Consider the following 18462-nt stretch of genomic DNA (forward strand, 5'->3'; position numbering starts at 1 on the left):
CAAGTGGAAATCTACCTTCCTGTAGGTATCTCCAGAGCTCCAGAAATACAGAGTAAGCATCACTGTGCATGCACTGGTTAGTTAACATGAAGCTATTTTGAGTGCTAAACCAGGCAATATGGGTAAAAGAGACCAGTACAGGCCTAAGATCTTGGTAGGAATTCAATAAACAGTAGTTATTCTCATCTTTAAGAGTCCTTCAAACACCTGGAAACATCTCTCTTCTTGCCTGGTTCCCTCTCTTCCAAACCAAGCATCCCCAAGACATCAAATAAATTTTCACACCTTTTTATGTTGAGTATTCTAGTTTCTCAATATTCTTCTTAAAAAAGAGTACTGAGCGAAATAATTCAGAAATACTGAGAACAAAATAGAAATATCAGCTCTTTTTATATAAATAAAGGAGTTTATATATATAAATTTCTACTACTACACTAAGAGGAGGGAGCTCACCAGGAGCTTCCTGGTGACCTGCTACAAGGAGCCAGGGATTCCTGATCTCGGGTTATGCCACTGGAACATTTACTCTAGTTATTTTTTATCACATTTACCACTTCAGATTCACTTCCTCCTGCCAAGATTGTTTTGAATCTTTTTTTTTTTTTTCTTTAATTGAAAGAGGATCTCAATGAAACTCCTGATCTTCCTTTTCTTTTTTTTTTTGAGACAGAGTCTTGCTTCGTCACCAGGCGCCAGGCTGGAGTGCAGTGGCGCGATCTTGGCTCATGACAACCTCCGCCTCCTGGGTTCAAGCAATTCTCCTGCCTCAGCCTCTCGAGTAGCTGGGACTACAGGCATGCGCCACCACGCCCAGCTAATTTTTGTATTTTTAGTAGAGACAGGGTTTCACCACGTTGGCCAGGATGGTCTCGATCTCTTGACCTCATGATCCGCCCGCCTCGGCCTCCCAAAGTGCTGGGATTACAAGGTGTCAGCCACCGCGCCTGGCCCGATTGTTTTGAATCTTGAATGATGAGCTACCCTTCTCTGCAAATCTTAGAACATGATTTCTATGAATCAGAATCTAGGAACCAGAAAAGGGCTCTAGGCAATACCTAGTCATACCTCTCATTAAACATAAAATCTCTACTATATATTTGTATATGTTCCTCAAATAAATAAAAATATTTATTTTTCTTATTTTGAGGGAAAACTAGAGTGACACAAATATCAGCTGGCAAATGTTTACATTTCACAAAGTTTATATGAATAACCAAGTAGAGTAAAAGGCCTCTTTTGGGAATTGAAATTCAATAGCCTTGCTTATCCAGGTACTAAGAAACAGAGGTATAACAAGCCAATATGTAAATATATTTAGCTTGTATTTATTTGCTTCTTTGACTAACATCCTGTTTACATTTGCAAAGTTTCAAAATCTACCAGCTTTGTTTGCAGTGGTAAAAAAAATTTTCATGTGTAATTAGTCATAGTACTCAAATAGTATTTCATCCTAATAGAAGGGTAGTGACTCTAAACACATGGGCTTTTTGATGGACTTCTGATTGAAGCCAACAGCATCAAGCCCTTGGTAAATGCACCAAGCATGGTGAGGGAGGGATGGGATTTTGCACCCCTTGTGGGGCTCCTCCCTGTGTAGTCAGCAACCCACTCATGGCAGGGGACCCTGGACTACCTGGGTCCCACAGGCTACCCTTACATCTTGCCCACAGGGTTTCAACGGTGAGTAGACAGGGTGTCAAGGACTTGCTGAAATCGTAATATACAAGAACATTGACTAGTAACACTGCCAGATAAGTAAACCATTCTAATAGGTATATGCATAGAGGTGAAGTTTATTATCAATTTTTAGACAGCCATTAAAACGCCAAAAGATGCAATCTGTTGATATATGACCATCTTACAAATGGATGAGGTTACTCAGAAAATTAAGCCAGGGCAATTAAGGTGAAAAACAAAATCTTATTTTGGCTGTAAGTTTCTTGGTAGATAAAGGTAAAAACACAAATAAAATCGATGTTGAAAAATTCATTAATAAAGAATAATTACAAATTTATTTGTTAAAATAAACTTTTCTCTGGAATAAAATCACTAGGAATTTTTCATCGACATTTTTGAGAAAGAGACATTGGGTAAGAGTACTGTTATCTTTCCTATCATCTGCCACAGTAAAAACTGCCATTAAAAAGATTAAGTAATTCATCCAAATCTATGTGGCTATTAATGAGTTTACTTAATATTTGCATTAATTTCTTTTTGGACCACATTATATTTAGCACTGCTGTGATCTAAATATNAAAAAAAAAAAACCAACACATAAAAGCACAAATTGAAGAAGACATTGCCCCAAATTCTAACGTAAGATAATCACCATTCATATTCTGGTGACCATCCTTGCATGTATACACATGTGTGCATCCACAACACGCACACACACACACTCTCTCCATTTCTCTCTCTAAATGGGATCATGAATATTGTCCTTCGGTGGTTTTGCCTGAAGGCACAGAAATAATAATCGAACGAACAACAGTGAAATCAACCCTCCAAAACTGTTAATGGGAAGAGGGCTGGACTAAGACATGGATCTATGATCCATGACTTAGATTCTGAGTCATGCAGGCATTTAGGCATGGAACTGAAATATTATAGTCCAGACACTATGATTTCTAATAGGTAACATGTCTACTAAGCACTCTCTAAAATATCTGATGCATGAACTGAACATCAGACAGATTCTGAGTGGCAGTCAGGTGACTGTTAAATTACTCAATAATTCTTGAAAAGTGCCTAGTGTCATTATTTGCTTGTATTGGTTATCACTCATTTGTGAACTTTTTAAGAAGTAGGTCTATATTACTATCTTGCCTGATGGGTTAGCACAGGAGTAAGCAACAGTTGTGGGTGAAGTGTTTCCCCCTAAACTGAGGTTTCAATCATAGCTACTCACAGAGCTACTATAGTTCTGTGTCCTATTTCATGGAAAAATTTACTTCCCAAACAATAAAGGCAGGTGGTCATCTTACTAACAGACCTTCAACAGCACTGCAATGGCATTGGCTTGGCTAACATTTATTGAGCACTTCTTAAGTACCAGGCACTGTGCTAAGCATTTTATATGCTGACTCTCATAACAACCCTGCGATGTGGTCCTATCATTATCTCTGTTTGTGAATGACTAAAAGGAGCTTCAAATAAATATAACTGCCCAGGTGTTACAACTAAAAAAATGGAGGAACTGAGAGTGAAATCCAGGTGTGTATGACCCTAGAGTGTAAGGAATTAGGTGTGCCATGCTGAAGGAAAACTGAATGGGTGGTCAACAGCAGCAGCTAGTGGTGCACTGCTAGATGAGGCACAGTGCTCCTCTGATAGCTGGGGAATGCCACCCAACCCTGACATCTGTGACCCCAACCTGTATGGGCTCACAGATGCCAAAGGGCACTTCTTGCAATTATCTAGCTCACAGATTAGATCTAATAACATATGTCACTGCAAGTGGAGGCCACTTGCCCATTGTTTCTATAGTTGGACAATGGGCAGTCAATTAAATCAACTGCATGAGGTAGTTTGATTATTACTCATCAATTAAAGTATCAGGACATAATTGAATATGGAGATCACGTGAATTCCACCCATACCAATTTAGGTTCAAATGTGGGCAGTGTCCCAGGGTTGCTTTCATCTCTAATTAAGTTTTCATGAATATTGGTAAAAGAAAGGACTGAATGACATCCTACAGCAAATATTCAAAATTTAGAACAAAATAAAACAAAGCAAAAATCAAAAACCTTTTCTACACCTTATCCCTGTGAAAAGCTACTCTTGGAACAGCACTGGATCAAAATGGACCGTAACAGTTATCTAGTCCAATCTTCCATCCTCTGAAAACACCTCACTACAGCACCTCTGAGAAGTGACATCCAGCCTCTGCCTGCATTCCGAGTCCTGGGCAAGCCCTACAGCAAACCATCCCACCACGAAGCAACCTCATTGACAGATGGCCTTCTTTTTACTGAGGTAAAACCTGAAGTCATGGAGCCTGCTCTTTGGTCGTCATTTTGCCCATGGAGATAGTGCTTAGACTTATTTTCTCTTCCTCCTGACAGTCGTCCTAATATCCAGAAACAGCGGGTCTTTTTAATTGCTTCTTTTCCGCAGGCCAAGCATCAAAGGTACTGGTCCTGACCATAGACATGGGTGCAAGGGCTTCCCCAGAAGCCAGACGTGCAAGGTCCAGATAAGTGTGATGAACACAAGTAAAGTGACAGCCTTTTACACTCTAAGACTATACTTGTTCTTTTGGCATTTGCATTACACTGCTGATTCATTCTAAGCATGTGGCTAATGAAAACCTCTGGATCTTTTCTCAAATGAGCTGTTATTGTTGAATAAGGTGAACTCCCAATCTGTGTTACTGACTAAAAATGTATGTTGATGAAATAAAGTATTTTGCTAGATATGATCCCATCAGGATCGGTATGAAACTGGTGGAAAGCCAATTCTCACCACCTTCATGAAAATTACTCCATGTGTTTTCTTAGGATCATCTGGCACATGCAATCCAAAAAACAATTTGTTACTTACTCATTAGCATTCAAGCTAGCTGTGGCTCTGATGATCATGTAGCAGAGTGTGAGGGCACTGAGGAGGCCAAAACTGGCAATAATAAACCATTCTTCTGTTGACAAAGGAAAGGGAGGAAATCACTCTGGGGAGAAGGTTTAAGTCAAATCGACGCCAACATTTCCCTCAAATGCAACGAAGCAGACGTCAACGGAGGTGTAAGCCAAGATTGGCCCAAGGAAGTGAAGCAGGAGGTTTGCCAGAGAGCTACTAACTGAAGAAGGTTAGTGGAAGTACTGGTGAAAGCTGCAAGGGAGAAAGGAAAGCATGGCCCAACCATTTCTTCCATTTTAAGTCCTGAGGTCTGTGAGGAGTGTGGCCACCAAAAAGGATGTGGTGAAAACAGGTATATAAAATTGCACATGGTCATAGATGTTTTCATTGTTAATTTAAATGACAGCAAAGTAGACTAAGCACACTTATAACCTTCTTTCCTTCTTCCTTCTGTCATTTCTGCATGGCTTTCATTGTTAGTCAAAGGCTCAGGAGCACGGAGCAGAGGTTCTCCAGGTCCTGTGGGTGCTCCCAGCATTCTACAAGCCGGCCTCCCACGGCATCCATGGCTACATTCTTCTCTCTTATGCATGGGCTTACTTAGGATATTTATATAAAAAAGGACACCTCACTGGTGTCTCAAGAAAATAGAAACTACTCTTCCTGACACCACTGCCAAGGAGCAGCACTGGTTCAGGCTGTGACAAGCAAAGTAGGAAGGGCAAGCAACAGACCAGGTACTTGGCCACCAAAGAGCTGAAAACCTCTGGTACTTAAAACTCTAAGGGTTTTTATCTAGCCTGTCTCTCTTTCTCCCTTTATCCAGATATGTTCCCTTACCTTTTCAGAGCCTATTTTGTCAAGGTGACATTTTAAAAACTGTGTTTATTGAGAACCTTGAAAACAACCCAAGAACCAAACTGACTTGCTAAAAAGCCTTAACTAGAAAATATTTCTCAGAGTATACACTGACTAGGGTTGTTTTCACAAAATGTTAAACAATAAAATTATCTGTATATCTGCAAGAAGGCAGAGAGAACTGTTTACACATGGACTGCCAAATGTTTTATGCACAAGTTGTATATAATGTATGGTTTTCAATCAGGGTTCCACAAATTCTAACCCTGCATGCAAAATTGTGTGTGCATAGGCATTTTTCTAGAAAAACATACTTTCATTAGATTTTAAAGGTGGTGACTTTCAAAAGGTCAAGAAGCACTGCTCCTGGGGACTTCTGGGCTCAGAATGTGTTCTATAAGCATTTCTCTGCCCACCTTAACTTATGTTACTAAAATGCTTAGTAAACCTCTTCTTTTTAGACATCAGTGCAGTCACTGACTCTTGAATTACAAACTTCCTCATTAGTAGATTGAAGCTTTTTATTTTATCAACATGAACATTCAGGAACACATAAAACCCACCATTTTTACCTGCAATGTTTTAACTTAGGGAAAATGTACATGGCATTTTAAAAAAATCAAGAGCTGAATGTCATCAACCTCAAGGAACTTAACATAGTATCTTCTTTTTTCTTCTTGGAGACTTTATACATAATACCTGGTAGAACTTTGTCACATCTGTGTTTCCAAATTCTGAGTATACCATCCCATATTTGCATGTCTGTGTGTGTATGTGATTTCAGTTTTAAAAACTAGTAACAAAAGGAAGTAAACATCATCATAAAACACCCAATATGCTGGTGGCATTTCCACAGTGCCCCCTGCAGCAGGCCTGGCTACCTTTGCCCCCAGTGCCTACTTAGCACAGTGCCTTGCACACAGTGGGTACCAGTTGGATGCATTGTAATTGCTATGGTGCTACAGGGCTTTGGAGGGAAAGCAGAGGTAGCTGTGGTTTAGTTCAATCACATGAATTTTATTTATTAACATCATATGTAAATTCTACTAAAGTTGATTAATTTGGTAGACGAAGTAATCTTTTTATCATCAAAGCATAAGATTTTGAAAGGACATTTCTATATAAAATATAATGGGATCAGTACTTAATGTAGTTAAGTAGTAGGTGCTCAATAAATGTCTGATCAATGAAGGACCTAAAAAACTCACTAATAAACCAACAACTTTTGTGTCCTTTATTACTACTCAATCAAGTTTTAAAACTGTAGACCATAAAACCTAAACGCCAAAGTAAGAAAACCATGAGATGCTATTAAAATGAATCATTGAGAGATGATGAGAAATGAGCCAAACTACACTCAAAGCATAGTTTCCCGTACTGCATAACTGAATGAAAGCTGAGTTTAGACAGACAGAATAAAACCTGGGGAATCATTTTCTAATAATACTGTCTGGTTGGTTAAAAACATAAACACTTTGATTGAACAGACCACACAAGTCTTAATATGTGAAGAAGAAAACATTTTGTAACAGTGTCATCCATTTCACTGACTTCCAGAGTGGAGTGGGGTCCCACAAACCTCAGGGGCATGAAGCTCTAGGCAAGCAGCAGTAGGTACTGGAAAAGGTGATAGCAGAGCAGCAACAAAGAAGATGGGTGAAAGGCTGTTAGATGAAAATAACATGTAAAGAATGGAACTGAAGAGAAGAGCTGGCTTGTTGAGGGGTGAATGTCTATGATGGCCACATTCACGCTGTCAACTCACTCACACCGGCTTTAGGCACTGCCATCAAAATACTCAGCATTTCCTTCCTGCTTTTCAACAGTGCAAACATGAAGACGTTCATAACTAGCTCACAGTATTTTTCTCCAGGTAGATTGTGCTTTGGCTTTTCTCCGACCTTGTGTACAATTATACCAAACAGTTAAGAGCCAAGAGACCGAACTTCCATAAAAAGTATAAAGTGTGCAACAGGCTATGTTCTGTGAACTGTGAACTTTTAGGTTCAAATTCTAGATAAGTTTCCCACTAAGTAGCCTGTAGTCTGGGAGGTGGAAAGCACCAGTGGTCACGGCATACAACACACCAGCAATGCTGCTGGGGGCCTGTGCCACCTTCCATCATCTCCCTTCAAATGCCTGTTTGCAACACAATGATTTCAAAACAAGGTTTATAAAACAGCGACTAAGACAGACCTCTGAACAGCTACTCATCAAATGCAGCTATTCCTATTAATCATATCCAAACAAACACAGAAGCTACTTATCATAAATAAGGTTTCATTCTTCCAAATACCTGTTTTAACAGAAATACACATCACTTTCTTGGTTACAGTCTGTGTTGCAGGCCGCGGCGAGTGCCTTGATTCTCCTGATGGTCCTGAATGCCCACACAGGCAGCCATGTGCCCTGTGCCTGAGCGGAGGCCCCCACTTACTTGTTACTGCAATGTTGATTTCTCCTGTTCTCGGAGTGAGCTCCCCATCCTGAGGAAGAGGTGATATCCCCGAAGTTCGAAGTGGCTCAAGGCTGAGGGAGTTGTCGCCGGCAAGGTCGCCGAGGGCTGATCTTCGATTAACAGCTTGGGTTCTGGTGAGTCTTTCCATATCGAATGCTACGTTATCAGTACACGGCAAATTCGGCTGCAAAATATTTCCAGGTTAAAAATAATTGTTAGGAAAACAAATAATTTTGTAAGATTCTAAACTTTAACGGCCTGTTGCAAAGACCTCACCAAGTTCTTTCCCTGTGATCTGCTCTCATTTACCTGCCCACCTACCTACTCTTTCTCCTCTCACCCTAAGAGTTCTTCTTCAAAAGGCACAGAGATCTCTTCTCACAAATGGTACAAAGGAAAACCAAAATTCACTGCAGATCAGAGAAAACTGGTCATGGCACACAGGGAATCATAATCATTAACATAAAGATAGCAAACATCCAGTTTAAAGAGTAAACTATTACTTTGCTTAATGGTAAATGTCCATGTTGAAGAATCTCAGGTAATAGAAAACACCTCTTTCATCCTACTAACTTATCTGAAAGCCCCATTTATCTGACAGTCAGTTTTAAGTATCTTCTAACTTTAAACCCAAGTAAAACATAAAGCCAAGAGTAGGTCAAAGTTGAAAAGGCTTTTGAACTATAAGAAAATGATAGTTCAAAACCTAAGCACCTAATCCTGAGGGAGAGGTACAGAGATGCTTGCGGCCAAAGTCAACCAATTAAAAAGTGAGTACCAAAAGTCTTCCATTTTAACAACGTGAATATTTGGTTTACCTAGCAACCTTTGGTTTTCCCAGCATGTAGCAGCAGGCAGCACATGAGAAGCAGAGCTGGGAAGGGTGGCTATGAGAAGTTTATATGTTTATAGAGAGAAGTTTCAGCCAACTAAACTTGGAACAATGGCTTCCTGGGCAAATGAACTATTTCAGGTCATCTCAAAGTCTTATTTAAAAATCACAGAACAGTGTACTACGTGATGCTTAGATTCACGCTCAGTTAGAAGAGGTTTTCTTACGTTCATCACATTTAGGGATCCACAGTAGCCTGCAATACATTTTAGAAGGGCTTTTATTATAAACAGAGGAGGAAAGTATTAGCACTTAATATACTTACCAAACAAACAAAAAAACTCAAGAAGGCTAGAGGTAACAACAGAGGGTAAGTTAATGGTTTTGGTGTTTCTGCACTGTTGGCCAGGCACGGTGTCTCATGTCTGTAATCCTGGCACTTATGGAGGCCGAGATGGGCAGATCACTTGAGATTAGGAGTTTGAGACCAGCCTGGCCAACATGAGAAAAAACAGTCTCTATTAAAAACACAAAAATTAGTGACTGGGCATGGTGGCTCACGCCTGTAATCCCAACACTTTGGAAGGCTGATGCTGGTGGATCACAAGGTCTGGAGATTGAGACCACCCTGACCAACATGGTGAAAACTCCATCTTTCTAAAATACAAAAAATTAGCCGGGTGTGGTGATGTGTGCCTATAGTCCCAGCTACTTGAGAAGCTGAGGCAGGGAAGTTGCTTGAACCTGGGAGATGAAAGTTGCAGTGAGCTGAGATGGCACCACTGCACTCCAGCCTAGAGACAGAGTGAGACTCCATCTCAAAAATTAAAAACAAAAAGTTAGCTAGGCGTGGTGGCAAGTGCCTGTAATCCCAGCTACTTGGGAGGCTGAGGCATGAGAACTGCTTGAACCTGAAAGGTGGAGGTTGCAGTGAGCCGAGATGGTGCCACTGCACTCTAGCCTGGGAGACAGAGCGAGACTCCATCTCAAAAAAAAAAAAAAAAAAGTTTCTACACTGTCCTAGGCCTCACAGCAGATGCTCTATGTTAAACCAGATGAAATGGGGGTGAGTTTGCCCCCTGGGAGACATCTGGCAATGCCTGGAGACATTTCTGACTGTTGAGGCTGTGGTGCTGTGCTACTAGCATTTAGATGCTGCTGAACAGTCTACAACACACAGGACAGCCCCCACAAGAAGGGATTATCCAGTCCATGGTGTCAGTAATGCCTGATACTTTGAGAAATCCCATGTTAAATTACATCACCACTGACATGATCTCTGGAGACAAAGGACAAATGGGGCATTACTGCCCAACTGTATAAACTGAAACTGTGTTTGACAGTATATTTAAAATGAAATGACTTTGATCTTCTTTGGGTTGTAAGCTAAAATGAGTAGTTCATCTGTTTTATTAAACTTTTTGTTCCATAAGGAGATTATTCTTTCATTCTTTTTTGAGACCATAAACTACTTTATTTTCCTATAAAAAGCATAAGCCCGCATACACATGCTTCTCTTAAGCAAGGACTAACCAAGGTCCTTGGTTAGTCAAGTCAGTGTTGACCTGGCACCTACCACAGCTGGTCTCTGGCATGCCTGGCAATGGCCCTGCCAAGCTGTGGTTGTCAACAGTTCTCCTTGGGCTTCAGTCACTGCTCGCCTTCTCTGCTTGCGACTTACCAACACCCAAGAGATCAAAGTCAAACTTCAGGGGGAAGAACATAAGCAATGACATAATTTTATATTATGCCAAGCACAGAGATTATGATTGGAACAGAGTCAACAGCATATATCCTACTTCTAAAAAAAGATACTGGAATGCAGAAAAATCATGTCCTTCTCTCCACCATCAGTTCCTCATCCCATACTCATCATCCAACAGAAGTACACTTTTAAAAGTGGACCATGCCAGGTGTGGTGACTCACACCTGTAATCCCAGCACTTTGGGAGGCTGAGGCAGGAGGATCACTTCAGGCCAGGAGTTTGAGACCAGCCTGAACAACATCTTGTCTCTTCAAAACATAAAAAAGTGGCCAAGTGTGGTGGCTCATGCCTGTAATCCCAGCACTTTGGGATGTTGAGGTGGGTGGATCACTTGAAGTCAGGGGTTGGAGACCAGCCTGGCCAACGTGGTGAAACCGTCTCTACTAAAAATTAGCCAGGGGTGGTAGCAGGTGCCTGTAATCCCAGCTACTTGGAGGGCTGAGGCAGAATTGCTTGAACCTGGGAGGCAGAGGTTGCAGTGAGCCAAGATCGTGCCATTGTACTCTAGCCTGGGCAACAAGAGCCAAACTCCGTCTCAAAAAACAAACAAAACAAAAAAGTTAGCCAGGCATGGTGGTGTATGCCTGTGGTCCCACCTACTCAGAAGGATGAGGTGGGAGGACTACTTGAGCTCAGGAGTTCGAGGTTACAGTAAGCTATGACTGCACCACTGCACTCCAGCTTGGGCGACAGAGAGAAACCCTGTCTCTTAAATTTAAAAAAAAGAAAAGACTAGTACAGTTATTTACCTCCTCTTCCAGTTCTCTGAGATGGGTTAGACTTCTTAGTAATCTGGAAAAAAGGCACTATTGGGCTTACAAGGTTACATGGCAAATACAGCCAGTGTTTTTTTGTGTGACTCAGTCATGCCTTCTATCACGCCGATTGTGTTATATTCTATTACACATACAAATAATAATACACAAAAGTGGTAACAAATGAAACAGGAAACATACCACAATTCCCAGGGCCTTCAATATATTAAGTTTGCACATAGGACAGGTACAATGTTCACTAAGCCAGGGATCCACACAGGATTTGTGGAAAACATGCCTATGAAATAATGGAGAGTTATGTCACAAATTACAAACTGAGAAACTATTAGGCCAAAATGGAAAGAAATTGAATTTTTAGTTAGTCTTTTTTCCACCCTTTCAGGACCTATTTTAAGCCCCAAGAGACAAATAATGGGAATTTATTAAAATATAACTTGCAGAAAATCTCCTGAACCCACTTCATATGTCAACAACACTGTGTAAGAAATGTTAAGTAGGATTTGGTTGTTTGGACTTTTTATTTGACCAAATTCCAAAAAAGACTAATGGAAACTTAGAAAACTTATTAAGAATGAAAATAATCACACCTTACAAAACAGTTATGCATTCTATAATAGCTAACATAGAAAAATGGAATTTCAAAAAGATATTAAATCATGGTTAAATGAAGAGTTCTCTGTATAGTTATTAATTGGTTTTATGGAACCCTGTCTGAATGTCATTTAAAACATCATTTTTAAAAACTTCTAAGCAATTTATGTTGAATGTTTATAAAAGCTACAGGGAAACTGGACTTATTTTAAGGGGTAAACTGTGCCTAGAATTAAGTAACACTTAGATGGCAATTTTTAGCTGAAATGTTTAAGGGGGAGGATGGGTAATTTTCTCTCTTATTCAGGAAAAGAGAAAGTCACACCCTTGTGACTGGAAATTAAGTCACAGAGAGTTTTGCAGTCTTAAAAAAAAGGAACTTGTGCCCTTTGGAAGGGAGGAGAGATTGCAGGAGCTGCAGAAATTAGTTCTCAAGCTCTAGCACCCTGCTCAGCAGCTTTCTGAAGCTCTAGAGTCCCGGCCAAACAAATAGAAGGTGGGTGCCAGGACAGACGTTCAGGGCAGCTTTGGAAGAATAATCTGAGTTTAGGATAAATGAAATTTTTGAGAAAGATACCAAATTGAATCATGGTATATACCTTTACAACTTTGTCAGTTTGTAATTTAATTTATATCTGTTTAAAAATGTAGTTTTGATTTATAAACAGAGGTCTAGAGAACTCAGTTTTGAGATTCAGAACAAACATTCCTGCTTACAACTTCAGCCTGAACAGTATACACACATGCCTGCCTATTACTGTTCGATGGCCTTATACTCATTTCTTTGGGGATAATAAGAGCAAAGATCTCGAAGAACAGATTTATCAATCTAGTCTTAAATTCGCAGACAATGAAATAACCGGAACCATCACCCCTGAGGGCACGGCATTTATTTAAACCTTAAAGCTTTTATTTAAGGGCTGGAAAGCCACCAATCCACAGGTGAGGCCCAAATATGTTCAGGACACCTAAGGCATTATGTCTTGTTCCTCGTAGCCTGTGTGTGGAGAGTTTCCTTACTACATACAAGGTGTCCCCAGGGCCAGCCTGGACTTTCCAGCAAGGGTCAACTGCGCTATTGCTGGTTGCTGACCAACAAAGACCACAACAGGCTTCTTAACCATGTTGGGGGATACCAACTCCTTTAGAACTGATATAAATTACAGAATCTCACCCTAAAAATCATAGGGATGCTAATGCCTAGTATCTTGCATATGTTTTCAGGAGGGGTACAGACCTGTGTAGTGGGTTAGTGCTAGGGTGTGGGGTGGCTGGGAAGGTGCTACAGGTCAGGCCTATGCAGGGTGGACGATGGGACTTGGCTGGCTGACAGGTAATGGAAGAGATACAGTGCCATGACCTCTGATCAGGGCTCCAGAGGAGTGGGAGGTACCCAGATGGGGTTTGGGAGTGGCCAGGATTGCTAAGCTGGTGGAGATGTGGTAAAGCCACAGCAACCGCCTGGAGTGGACGAAGGTATGGCTCTGGTGCTCCCCACTGGGGCCAGTTTTTGCTTTTCCCTTTTCTTACTGTGCTGTCTTTCTTTTCTCTTACTATTCAGAAAGAACCAAATGGTATAATCTTGGCGTTTCATTTTTAAAGCTGCACGAGTTTTGTGTTCTCTGTTTCTTTAACCTGAAATTAGTTATAAATACGTTCTTAACTGTTTCCTTCTAGGATTATTGATATTAAAAGAAGTGCCTACCCCTCTGTTTTACTAAACAATCACAATTTCTCCTCTAGGCTGTGGGGTACTATGAAGAAAAACATGAAAGACCAACTGGTTCTCTGGCGACAAATTTAGAAAACTTCCCTTCCTTAGCTAACTCAAAATCTGAAATATTTTTGGTTTTTTTAAAAAACTTCCTTTAGTCTGTGCAACTTACCCAGAGATCTTCAGTCTCAAATTCCCACAGCACATCCCTGGCTTCCACAAAGCTAGGTGGCTGTTCTCTTCACCCACGACCCTCCTCTCCTTCCTGTCTCTTCTATGATCTCCGTGGGCAGCTGCCCTGAACACGGTACCTTTTTTCCCTCATCACCCATTCTCTAACCCTCCTGCTGGTCTCCTCAGTGCAACTGTCACAAAACTCCATGTGGCCTTTCCTTCCCTTCTACTCTAAGTTCTGCTACAACACTCTGGTGCTCGGCAGACCATTTTTGCAGTGTAGCAATCTCAGCTAAGGACTGGGTCAGGAGCACCTATTTACCTTGGGAGGTATTTGGAGCAGTCAATGCAACACAGCGTGTGGAGGGACCACTAAGAGAAGTGCCAAGGCTGAGCACATGCAGGGTCATCACACGGGCAAAGCAGCCCCACTGATTGGCCACACTCCCATACACCTACCCATGCTTGCCCTCACTATGGCTGTGGGCTCTCACTATGGAGGGTGCTCCATGGACACCCAGACAGCCTCAGAAAGAGGCACCTGGGAAAAGTGGGGCCCTGAAAAGTAGTTCCCCACTCACGTGATAAAAACACATGTAAATGCAGAACAGACCCCACCACACACAAGGTGGTGGTGTACCGGGATGGAAAGCAGGTGACGTGTGGACAGTGAAACATGAAAAGCACAAGCATACCGAGCTTCAACAAAGTCCTTTATTCCTATGAGAAATACTTTGGGATACAGAATGAGAAACAAATAGAACATGAAAGGAACAAACCCAGCAATACTGAAATTCAGCACCTTCCCCTTTCCTATGTCCCACACATGCCATAAACTAGAGTGAGCAGAAGAGCGCTGGGAGAGGGAGAGGCCTCTATATTGAAGGTGAGTTGCTCTCACAGCTCTGCAGCCTCTTGGTGCCGTGTAAGAACCTGGCAAATATAAAAGGATGCAGGATTATTAAAGGTCTGAGACAAGAACTCTCTTCTGCTAGCTGGGGCTGGCAGCAGTCACTGTCCCTACAGGCCTTCGGCTGCAGTGAAGCCTCAGACACCTGCAGTGGCTGGCCACCTGTTTTAGCTCCCAAAGTGGCATCGAAACATGCGTTCATTCACACTGCAGCACTTCATTTCTGAAAAAATACTTCTAACTACTAAAAGCTCCTATGGCTAACCTTGAACTAAGAGGTCTAAATACGACGAGGTGACAGTTCCTCAGTTTCTAAGACCTGCTGGCTAACATCCAAAGGTGAATCAGCTGTGATCACTGAGCCAAGGAGGAGGCCCCACTGCCATGCTAACTGCCATCTGTCCACAGTAAATACAATAAATGGTGCGACAGAAGAGGAAAAGAAAAGGTCATGTGGCAAGAAGCCGGCAATCCATGAGAGGCTTGACAGCTCTGGATAGAGAGTCCTAGCTGAGCTTGTGAACTGTTAAGGAAAGACGGACATGAAGGTATCTGGGCCCATTTCCCTCCCTCACGGAGGGAAGAGGCAGTGGGCAGGTAAGACAGGAGAAGCTGTGGGGCGGTACTCGGAGGGTGATGGCTTTGAAAGAGTTTTAAAAACTGGACTAGGAAATGCGAGTGTGACGAGATGCCGGCGAGTGGAGACTAAAAGAACACTGAAGGAAGCAGCCAGCCAACAGAACAAGGCCCTGAGGAAGGGAGAGAGCAGGCACACAATGGTGCAGGAAAGAGCAGCACAGACCACAGCAGACGGCCTCTCCAGCCTGAAGGCCCAGGTCAGCACAGGGAGGGAATTCCACCCATTGCTTCCTCTTGGAAGTCATGGTGAAGTGGTCCTCTGAGAGTGAAGAATAAGCGTGTGAGTTAAGGTGCAGAAGGAGAGTGAACACACTTGCAGGTGCTGCTGTGATGAATGCAGAGGGCCAGCCAGGCAAAAGCAGGGCTCTGGGCAGTGGCAGACCCGGTGGCGAGGCTGTCTGCCAAGCCTGTTCAGAGTCCCGTGAGAAGACAGTGAGGGAGCAGAACTGCTTAGCAACATGAGGTACAGAAAGCCTTAACAGGCAACACCAACACTGGGGTTCAATGACAACAGGGGCGAGGAGGCATCCCAAGGCAGAAGAAATTCTGTAAGTGGCAGCTTGGTGAGAGGGAAGGCACAGCTGTGTGGGTGGCATCTGCTGGGAAGAGGCTTGAAGAGCCATGCATAGCCATCCTCAGCTCAGATGGTGCTCATCTGGAGGCAGTTTTGGTTGTCACACTGTGTGTGGGTGGGTGCTACTGACACCTAGTGGATAGAGGCCAAGGACACTGCAATGCTCAGTGACCTGGTCCCAAATGTCAACAGTGCCAAGGCTGAGAAACACTGCTCTAGGTTAAAGACTGTCACAAGTACTGCTTGATATGTAAAGTTAATTTTTACTACACCTGATAATTGCACTCTACATGGCAATGAGATGGGGCGCTGTGCTGAGCAGGCTGTGCAGTGCAGTCTAGGGAAAGCCACAGCTTGGTGACGCATGGGGATGGAACAAACAGCTGCTCAGTTCCACAGTAACAAGGAAAACTCTACACTCAGCCAGGGGAGTGGGCACAGTTAGTAACACAATGACCTAGTACTGAAAGACAACCGAGTAACAGTATCACAGAGGGTGCAACGAAATTCCGTGAAGTGTGACCAAAATTCTAATATTCACAAGCAGACCACAAACACAAACCATTTCTATGGTGGCAGGTGCAGCAGTAGAAATGATTCAGATCAACCATGGCCTGGACTCTTGGTGAAGGGCATGGCCTTGCGCATCAGAATCAGGCAGGAACTTATTCAAGTGCATATGCCTGGACTCCACTCGGGATGTTTCTGAAAGCTCCCCCACTGACTCTGATGCAGACAGGTTTGGAAAGCACTGAATTAAATTTTAAAAAGAGGGCCAGACATGGAGCTCACGCCTGTGATCCCAGCACTTTAGGAGGCTAGGGTGGGAGGATTACTTGGAGCCAGGAGTTCAGAGAAGCCTGGACAAAACAGTGAGACCCCAAACTAAAAAAAATAAAAATTATACAAAAGGAAAAAGATAAGTCCGAATTAAACTGTGGAAAAGTCAACAGTGAAAGGATGAAGATAATGGGAGTAAGCACCCAGAATAACCTACTTTAGGCCAAGCCTCCCTTAAGGAAGACCCCCCTCATTTTAGTAATACCCAAGAATGGGTTTAGAAGTCCTTATTCTTAGGTACCATGTGGTTCTGGAGGATCCTGGGCTGAAACAGCTAGATGGAATTTGGAGAGACTTGGCTTCTCCTGGTCATTCCCGTGTGGAAGCAGGTGAGTGTGCTTATGCCTCCCCTCTGTCCCGCTGGCTCTTCTCCTGATTTGCACTTGCATGTATATTTCCTTTAGCCTCATGTTTAGATCATAAATGACTGCACGTGAAGGAAGACCGGCTGTTACATAGTTTAATTTTCTACAGGACAGCTTACATTTAGTTTTATAGATTTTCATTTACATGTAAACTAGAATGACTTAACTTCCAGATTCTTGGATTTCTGTCTCAGTATATGTAATTCTTCAGTTTGATTAAAAAAAAAAACAAACACAAAACCTATCCTCCTAGACTCAAAATAGATTACTTTGTAAGTAAAATAAGACCAGTAGCCTCATGAAGATAACAACTCACAATTATTCGATTAATTCACACGCTCCATATTATAAGGCTGAAGTTGTGTGGATATCTTTTAAAGAGAAGGGAGAAGGAAAAGGGAAACTTCTTGGTTTTAGCCTTCCTGGCAGGTGATTTCCTATTTATCCAATTGACATTCAGAACAGTGTATCTTAAAGTTTCATACTCCCTAGCTTTAGAGGAGTCATGGTAGAAACCAACAGCCATTTCCAGAGCACCTAGGCACAGGCATATTCTCTCCTCATGGAGGGAGGCTTGGGTCCTATGTAGGGAGCACCATATTAAAGGCAGTCCTTGTCACAGCTCTGCCATTTCTGAATTGTGCGACCCTGGAACCTGCCATTGCCTCACCATTTTTCACTCTACAATGGGGAAAAAACACCTTAGGACTGCTAGGAGAATTATAGGAGACAGTGAGTATAGTCTACTCAGAGCAGAGCACTTGAACCACAGCAGGCACGAAGTAGGTATCAGTCCTCTCGACTCTGCATAATCTGGGTTTAGAAAAAAGATTTAATCCAAGTCCCTGGAGCTCTTGTACCCAGAGCCAGGTGAGCTTGATGAAGTCTCACTGGAGGACCTAGTGATGTAGTCTGATTTAAGATGGACAGGAACAGGAGCTGTTTTTGAAACCCACAGAAATCACAAAACAATGCTGAGCATAGTGGCTCACGTCTGTAATCCTAGCACTTTCGGAGGACAAGGCAAGAGGACTGCTTGAGCCCAGGAATTCATGTCCAGCTGTGGGCAACATAGCGAGAATCCCATCTTTAAAGAAAATGGGCCGGGTGCGGTGGCTCAAGCCTGTAATTCCAGCACTTTGGGAGGCTGAGGCGGGAGGATCACCTGAGGTCAGGAGTTTGAGACCAGCCTGGCCACCATGGTGAAACCGTCTCTACTAAAAATACAAAAATTAGCTGGGTATGGTGGTGGCCACCTGTAATCCCAGCTACTCATCGGGAGACTGAGGCAGAAGAATTGCTTGAGCCTGGGAGGCGGAGGTTGCAGTGAGCTGATATCGTGCCACTACACTCCAGTCTGGGCAACAGAGTGAGACTCCATCTCAAA

At 42.5% G+C, this 18462-nt stretch overlaps 1 protein-coding gene and 1 long non-coding RNA gene across 4 annotated transcripts in view; both read right to left on the reverse strand.

Moving 5' to 3' along the window:
• RNF130 (ring finger protein 130) overlaps window positions 1–18462 on the reverse strand; it is a 169254-nt gene that overhangs the window by 34771 nt on the left and 116021 nt on the right. For 2 of the 3 annotated variants that reach the window (XM_037734480.1, XM_017517282.2), the window contains exons 6-7: window positions 11449–11545; window positions 7874–8078 (exon numbers count right to left, since the gene is read on the reverse strand). In XM_037734480.1, coding sequence (XP_037590408.1) covers window positions 7874–8078; window positions 11449–11545 — 302 coding nt within the window. Of the gene's footprint in view, window positions 1–4545; window positions 4640–7873; window positions 8079–11448; window positions 11546–18462 lie in introns of all 3 variants that reach the window. The other variant, XM_017517281.2, reaches the window with a different exon arrangement.
• On the reverse strand, window positions 1111–4539 carry LOC108295226. Its single transcript, XR_001821303.1, has 2 exons — window positions 2238–4539; window positions 1111–2167 (listed from the first exon to the last, which is right to left on the reverse strand). It is a non-coding gene; the product is annotated as an uncharacterized LOC108295226 (long non-coding RNA).

The sequence above is a fragment of the Cebus imitator genome, unplaced genomic scaffold (genome assembly GCF_001604975.1).
Source record: "Cebus imitator isolate Cc_AM_T3 unplaced genomic scaffold, Cebus_imitator-1.0 Scaffold625, whole genome shotgun sequence".
Taxonomy (NCBI): domain Eukaryota; kingdom Metazoa; phylum Chordata; class Mammalia; order Primates; family Cebidae; genus Cebus; species Cebus imitator.